The sequence below is a fragment of the Anopheles marshallii genome, chromosome 2 (assembly GCF_943734725.1).
Source record: "Anopheles marshallii chromosome 2, idAnoMarsDA_429_01, whole genome shotgun sequence".
Taxonomy (NCBI): domain Eukaryota; kingdom Metazoa; phylum Arthropoda; class Insecta; order Diptera; family Culicidae; genus Anopheles; species Anopheles marshallii.
Genome location: NC_071326.1, coordinates 26449534 through 26456768, shown reverse-complemented (window position 1 = coordinate 26456768; position 7235 = coordinate 26449534). Strand labels below are relative to the sequence as shown.

Genomic DNA, 7235 nt, shown 5'->3' with positions numbered 1-7235 from the left:
CGATAAAATCCACTTCATTTGATCACAAGTCGCTTGTACTTTCTGCCAGTTACTATTTTATGAGTAGTTTTAAACTTGTAAAGGGCTTTCTTTCAAGGAACACAAATAATCAATGGCACTATGTCGTCACTTATTCGTTGACATTTATTTTGAAATTGTAAAAGAAACGCATACTCATACAAAGAGTGCAGTGATCAATATGCAATTCACATATCACAACATGCTGATCCTTAATTAAATCACACTAGATGAGTATTTGGAACTATAATCTAACATATTAGTCCCTATATCTTCGCCCAATATATGTTCAATAGGCAACTGTGTCACGGTTGTGTGCAAATCATACCATAACGATGTATTTGCACCGTTTGAGCATATAAAACTCCTCTTTAAATGTATCTGTTCAACGAGCTTTAAATGGCTACGGGTGGTTTAAAACATTCCTTTCATTCTAACCGTACATCTAAGCCCAACAGTTTACCGCTAGAGCGATTAGCTTGAGTGTTCAACGCCTGAAGATATGCAATGAATTTTAAGGATCACTTTTTTACGACTTACGATGCAGAAACCCTAGTGGCACATTAGTTTATTTTGGCGCATTTTGAAGTATACGGCATAGCTACAATGCGTTGTACAATCAAGCTGCGCCTCAGCCATAAACCATCGATAGCTTCACGTGCAGTTACATCGTACTGTTATTTTTTTATGATACAATGCTAAAGGTGCACAATGTGTGCAAGCCTATTAGTAACTGAAACCACCAACCAGCTTAACTATCTATATGTATATATATATATGACTTAAATCTACGGAATAGTGACCTAATTTGCCAATAATAAAGTTCATCTTCTAATGTTCGTTAAATTTAACCTTCTAACAAACTCCCACGTGCATACTCGAACGAACGAACTTTTATCACCAAAAACCAAACCCTTACTGATGGAAAACAATAGATGAGAAGTACCTGCCGGTACCAAAAATCCGCACCAGTCCCACCACACCCAGCAGCACCACAAGCGTCCCCCACACAAAGCTCCTCGTCCCGGAGGAACAGACCTCGCGTTCGATCTTATCACAGTTCAGAAAGTGTTTATCGGTGGACAGCAACTTAGCGACGGTACGAAGAAATATGGCCGAATTATGGTGACACTTGTACCGGGCACTGTTGTAGACGCAATTTTCATACCCATACCGGGCGCTATCGAAAGAAAACAGAGCAATGATTGACAGTGGATAAGTGTTGTGGGATGAAATGCGCAATCCTCGGAACATTGGAACGGAATGGGTGCTTTCGAGAGAACGAAACGGTCGCTCGCCAACATACCAGCAGAAGTGCATGTACTGCACGTTCATCGATTGCTTGGTCGTTTTCGACATTTCCTCCTTCAGAATGCCGACAAACTTGCCCGAACAGACGTCCCAGTCGCGATGCACGTGATGGAAACAATCCTTGTGCTGGAGAAACTCTACGGAAGGTATGAAAAGAAAATGGAATTTCAACAAGCGTACGGGCAGTGAGCTGGAAATGATTAAAGACACGCTCGACAAGCCATGTCGATTCAGGAAGGAATGTTATGTGCTGCATAAGCACCTCGTAATCGTTGTTAATTTTACATTAAAAAGGGAAGGAACACAGTGTTAACACGCTCTTTTTGTGTGCTGGGTTTATCAGTCTCTACGGCTAGTTTGTATGGTGAGCATATACGCCTAGAGGTATGCAATATATTAACATTCGATGTCAAGAGCTCAGTACTCCTGAGTTATCAAGTGATCTGAAGCTTATGAAAACGTGATCGTTCCTATAGCGATTGCGCTCTTTCAGACACTAAAGCCTTGTAAAGTTTATGAACAACTTTTTAACTTTAGCGTAGAAAGTTATCCAACCAGTTACGTTGAATGAAATATTTAATCATCGTATCTATAAGTTTCTTCGACTGAAACAATCAAATTTAATTATCTTTAACCTTTTATCATTTCTTGGTGGATCTTAATTTTCAACCGAAGATTATCGTTGGCGGTTGGGCAGAGATTCCACGCTAAGACATTCAACCATTGAATGGTTTGATTAATGGAGAGATAGCATGCGCGTGCCATTTCTTCGACCATCAAGCTTTTCAAAACAATCAAAACGAACGAAAGCCCACCCGTCGCGACTAGTACCGGTCTGCCATTTTCCATTAAGCACTCTTGGTCTTACCCTTCTGAAACGAGCGATCCCGGCATAAGAACTCGTACAATCGTTTCGCACCGTACACCTCGTTTTCGATGATTTTCCGTTCCTTCTGGTCCACGCACACGTTCAGATAGTGCTGTACACATTCCATGCCCCGGTTGAACAGTCTACGGGTGTTCAGAGAGGAAGGAAAACATTCATTACGCTTTATACGATCGGACACGTAGAATGGGCCCCTCACACACACACACACACACACACACACACACACACACATTCGTATGCATCCGAATGATTCAGGAAACGAAATGAAGTTCGTTCGAAGAAATGGCAGCCAAGTAACACTTACAGACACCGGTCGCTAATTTCCTCCACCGAGTCCGGTATCTTGACGGAGTCCAGCAGCTCGACCGCAATCGATGGGGAAGAGTTGCGGAAGCAGTTGTCCAGCATTTGCGAGATCTGACCACACACCGGTTCGGGAAGCGAACCCGACGAAGTTTGAGCAGTTGCTGGAATATGATGAAAATTGTGTTTTAGATTAAAGGATATTTAATGTGCTGGAATGTTGTTGAGCCTTTAACGGTCTGCAACGATGACTTACGCTAAGGGATTGGTAATAATTGATTAAGGACTGTACTATTGCAAATTAAAGCATAACATAAACTAGAATTTGCTGCTTACTGTTCGGCAGTATTCGAATAGCTTTAATGTATAACTTTAGGCGTTTTTTCTTCGGGAAAATTGTTGCTAATATGGATTTGCGTTCGCCAATTCGCACGAAATGGGCTAGAAAAAGGAGCCAACGGTGGTATAAAAAATGAAATACGATATTTTAAAATTGATGTTTCAATAATACATCTAATTGTTAGGCACACCGTTTATTCTTCTGTTTCCGCGCAGGTACCCTGATCCGAATTCATAGGATGCGTTATCACCGTTATCAAATGTACAAGTTTGATCAATATTAAAACTGGAGTGAATAATCCAGAACCCAAACTCAATTGAATCGTGAAATTTATCTTAAATTGGTTCTGAATTAATAAATTTGCTTTAGTTTAAACGAAATTCCTTCAAAAAAATGGTATTTGTTGAATCGCAGGTTCAATCCAGACACAAAAAACGGTTCCATATTACAGGTTCAAAATAAATTCAATTGATCTCTTTCCTTTGTGCATTGAAAAAATCAATAAATCAATGAGCCACATGAACCAGCACGGTTATTTGATAGAAAAACAGATTTATCCAGCCACTTACGTGGAAGCGAAGCTTCTATCGGTGATTGAATCAATATCGTTTTTCAATATGTAGGTTTTGAGTTAACATTAATAATCGCAATTCCGTTACGTAAGTCCTTCTAGATAGCTATTCATATTTTAATCTACACTGGATTAAATGCATCAACCCAGAACCACTGCATAAGTTTTTTTACTGAGGATACGGTTTTCGAATACCGTTTTGTTTAGGATACTCAGACAAAACCGGGGTGTTTTTTTTTACTAAGGATATTAAAGCCAATGTAACATAATTGAAAGGTTTAGTACACAAGAAGCTATAGTAAGATATAATTGGGCTGTGTATTTATTTTTGTGCTCAGCATTGGCATGAAAGTATGGCCAAAATGTAAGCTATCATCAAAAATGCATACCATTTGCTTATGGTTTTTAGCTCAACGTTCAGAAATTCATGAAAACAACGTTTTGTCAATATTAATCCAAACAACGTGCTGGCTCATCATTAAAAGATCTCTTATAGAAGAATGTTCCGTTTCTCAGAATCCAACGAATCAGATCGGAAGATGAGGGTTATTGTGTACATAAATCATCTGCTAGTCTCGTTTTGTTTGCGATGAATGTTAAGCCCTTAAGGATACTAATTTTAGAACGAAATTCACGGGCGAAATGCTTGAAAGCACCATTTACCAGGAAAGCATCACTAGTTCAGAAGTTAATGCCACTGTGAGAATGGCTTTATTGCATGGTTTTGCTTTTGGCGTTTGTTTTAAGATTTTTAATCTTCTTAACACGCTCATTAGCACCTTTATGACAGAAATATACTAATTTATATGAAGTGATTGTTAAAGATCTATTTTTTTGTAGCAAAGCTTTTTAATGGCTTTCCATCCATACTTAAGAATACATTTAAAAACCATCCACAAGTTAGGAAACGCACGTAAACATTGATGTTTTTTAATCTTCTTAACATGCTCATTAGCACCTTTATGACAGAAATATACTAATTTATATGAAGTGATTGTTAAAGATCTATTTTTTTGTAGCAAAGCTTTTTAATGGCTTTCCATCCATACTTAAGAATACATTTATAAACCATTTACAAGTTAGGAAACGCACGTAAACATTGATGTTCTTTACAATTTATTTTAACTTTTCAACGATACACATTTTAGTCAACTAATCTTTTAATGATAAGCAATCGCATTAAACATAGCAGTATTAAATTAAAGGAAACCCAATGAAGAGGAACTAATAACCATAGTTAAAATATTTTATCATACAAATTGCATAGTTTTGGGCGTTCCTTTTCGTTGTCTTCTCGGTTGAAAGCGCCTGAATGTATGCAATTTGTCTTGATGGTTCACTTTGTTGGTTATGGCTTTCGTAGCAATTCAATATCCAAACATAAGCTGGACGAAAGACGCTATCATAAATCCAGATGTGAGACTTAAGCAAAGCAATAAAACTCTTCAGATATTTATATCTTTAGATAATGAAAAAAAAAAAACAAATAATTATTCAAATTGTATTTAAATTTGGGTCTACATTCATAGCTAAATGCATGGGCTAAATACAGTATTACCCATTAATAAAGTCAGTCCGGTCTATGGGCTTACCCGAAACATCAAAGAAACTAGCAAATCAAGGTAATAAATTCATGTCCTAACTCACCAAACCATTTTTAGCTAATCTAATCAAACCTTGTAAACCCTCGGACTTAAGAAGAAATCGCAAAGAAGCTTTGAAAAGGAGGCAACAACTTTCATTTAGCGTTCCCCATTTCCCATTCGCAAAGCTTCCGGTTACATTCCCGCTTCCACTAATCCGCTTATCCGCGATGTACACTCCGCGGGGACTTTAACCTTATTAAATTCGGCCACAGTGAAAGCCGTGGGATAATTACGAATCCCGAAAGTTATCCTCAAACCGGGAACTTTCGTTCCGGGAAGGACAATCGCTAATCATTCTTGTCCGCGTTGTCATTAAATGCACCACATTAGCGTCTTGTTTTAAAATCCAAATCCGAGAGCTACGTGCGGAGACGATCACTTACCATAGCGACACATCACTGTCAGCAGAAGTACACCCGATATCGCAACGTGCCGACCCATCCTAAAACTGTTCCACGTGCTAATGCTGTCCATGGGTTGCTGCAACCGTTTACTATTTGTTCATGATTACTTTTTGTTTGCACAAAACCAAACGGATGTTTCCACTTGCGCCCGCAAAACAGTCCTTTTCTCAACAGTCCTTGAGCTGCTTTTTACCAAATATGCACACACACACACACACCCACCCAAACGGCCTTCACTCAAGTGTCCATTTGGAGCGTGTTCTCCTTTTTTGATGTGCTATCAGCGTCCACGTCCGTTGAGTGGGTTATTTGCTACGTTTTGCATAATCCACGTCACAAAGTACCGCACGACCGGTGTATCTTCGTACCGGTCCAATAAACATCGCCACCACATGCTGGTTCGGGAGTTAGTCTTGGCAGATGAATCACCAAGGACACTGAAAGGATGACTAGCGCCGGTGGGCGCTTGGATGCTGTCATATATACGTAGCGTGGCTGTTGCTCACGAGATCGGTTCGTTCGCTTCCCGTCGAGACTCGGGTTGCGTTCGTGTGGTACGGAACTCACGCTTGGAGTGTTGTTTTACTCCGTACGAAAGGATACAAAAAAATGCGTCGCGAGATTCTTCGCGAGTTATTTGAATGTTTTAAAGTGTATGCCATTGTTGATTTCGCGTTTATTTTGTCATGCGGGAATAAATAATTCACCTTAAGGCTTTAAAACTTTCACAATTTTGTAGTACAAAGGGAAGGTTTTGATTCGTTTGAGTTTGGAATATAAAAATATATAAACACAAATTTTTAGCACATTTTTCCTCGTCAAAGTCGAGAAATCACAATTCAACTGCGTAAACAATTCACAAAATATTAATTCAATTGCATATGGAGTTTCATTGTTTGCAATCGTTCACGAGACCAAATTGGTTGATATCTGAAGACTCTTTTTGTAGGCAATTATGCTACTATGAGTATATTTCAGGTAAATCATTCCATTGTTCCATTTCTTCTTCGAGTTTTGCCAATTGGTCGACTTGCTTGTAATGAACCAAAGAGCTTTTTATGCACTATAATGATCAACTCGTACGGAAAAGCGTTGAGTAAGCGTACCATCATTACGTACTCGTTATAAGTCGCTTTGCCAGGGCTCTGTCACATTTTTTCCCGCCTCTTTGCAACTGTTTTATACTGAAGGACGTACAAATTGAATCGTTTTGGTACAAGAGCCACATTTCTTATACCGTCGTACGGAGGGATCAGTGATGCAGCACAATACAGTGCGGAACGGTGTATTGAATAGACAAATTGATTGTTACATATTAGGGAGATGCGGAAAAAAAGATCAATCAATTGAGTGGTGTAGTGTGTAGCCATTGCGAGTCATTCCATTGCAACACTCAACATTATTGCACTCTGTAAAGATCCTTATTTATTATGCTTTCTTAAAGCTGTCTGTATTATTCATGAATGTTTTGCTACGAATTGTGAAGAGGGAGAATGTTCTAAAAAAACCAATGCTTTAAACGTTCCTTTTTGGTGGGATATAAATTTTACAAGTGTTTTGAGGAAGTGAACAAGTGTGGTGGAGATTATTTTTTACAAATTGGCCTTTTTTTCATAACTTCATAAAGCCGAAACTCAGCTCATAGGTCCTGAAAAAGCCCCTGTTGGTGCGGTACCTGTTAAGAAAAGAAAAAATTAGAGACGCGCTCACGGTAACTTTTCAACGCGCAGCAAATAAAAACGCTTTATTTTCA

The 7235-nt window shown here is 38.8% G+C and overlaps 1 protein-coding gene across 1 annotated transcript; it reads right to left on the bottom strand.

Moving 5' to 3' along the window:
- Positions 1-933: 933 nt before the first annotated feature.
- On the bottom strand, positions 934-5552 carry LOC128717638 (uncharacterized). Its single transcript, XM_053811458.1, has 5 exons — positions 5462-5552; positions 2523-2685; positions 2198-2340; positions 1325-1466; positions 934-1198 (listed from the first exon to the last, which is right to left on the bottom strand). The coding sequence occupies exons 1-5, from the start codon at positions 5550-5552 to the stop codon at positions 934-936; spliced, it is 804 nt and encodes a 267-aa protein (XP_053667433.1).
- Between the last annotated feature and the right edge of the window lie 1683 nt (positions 5553-7235).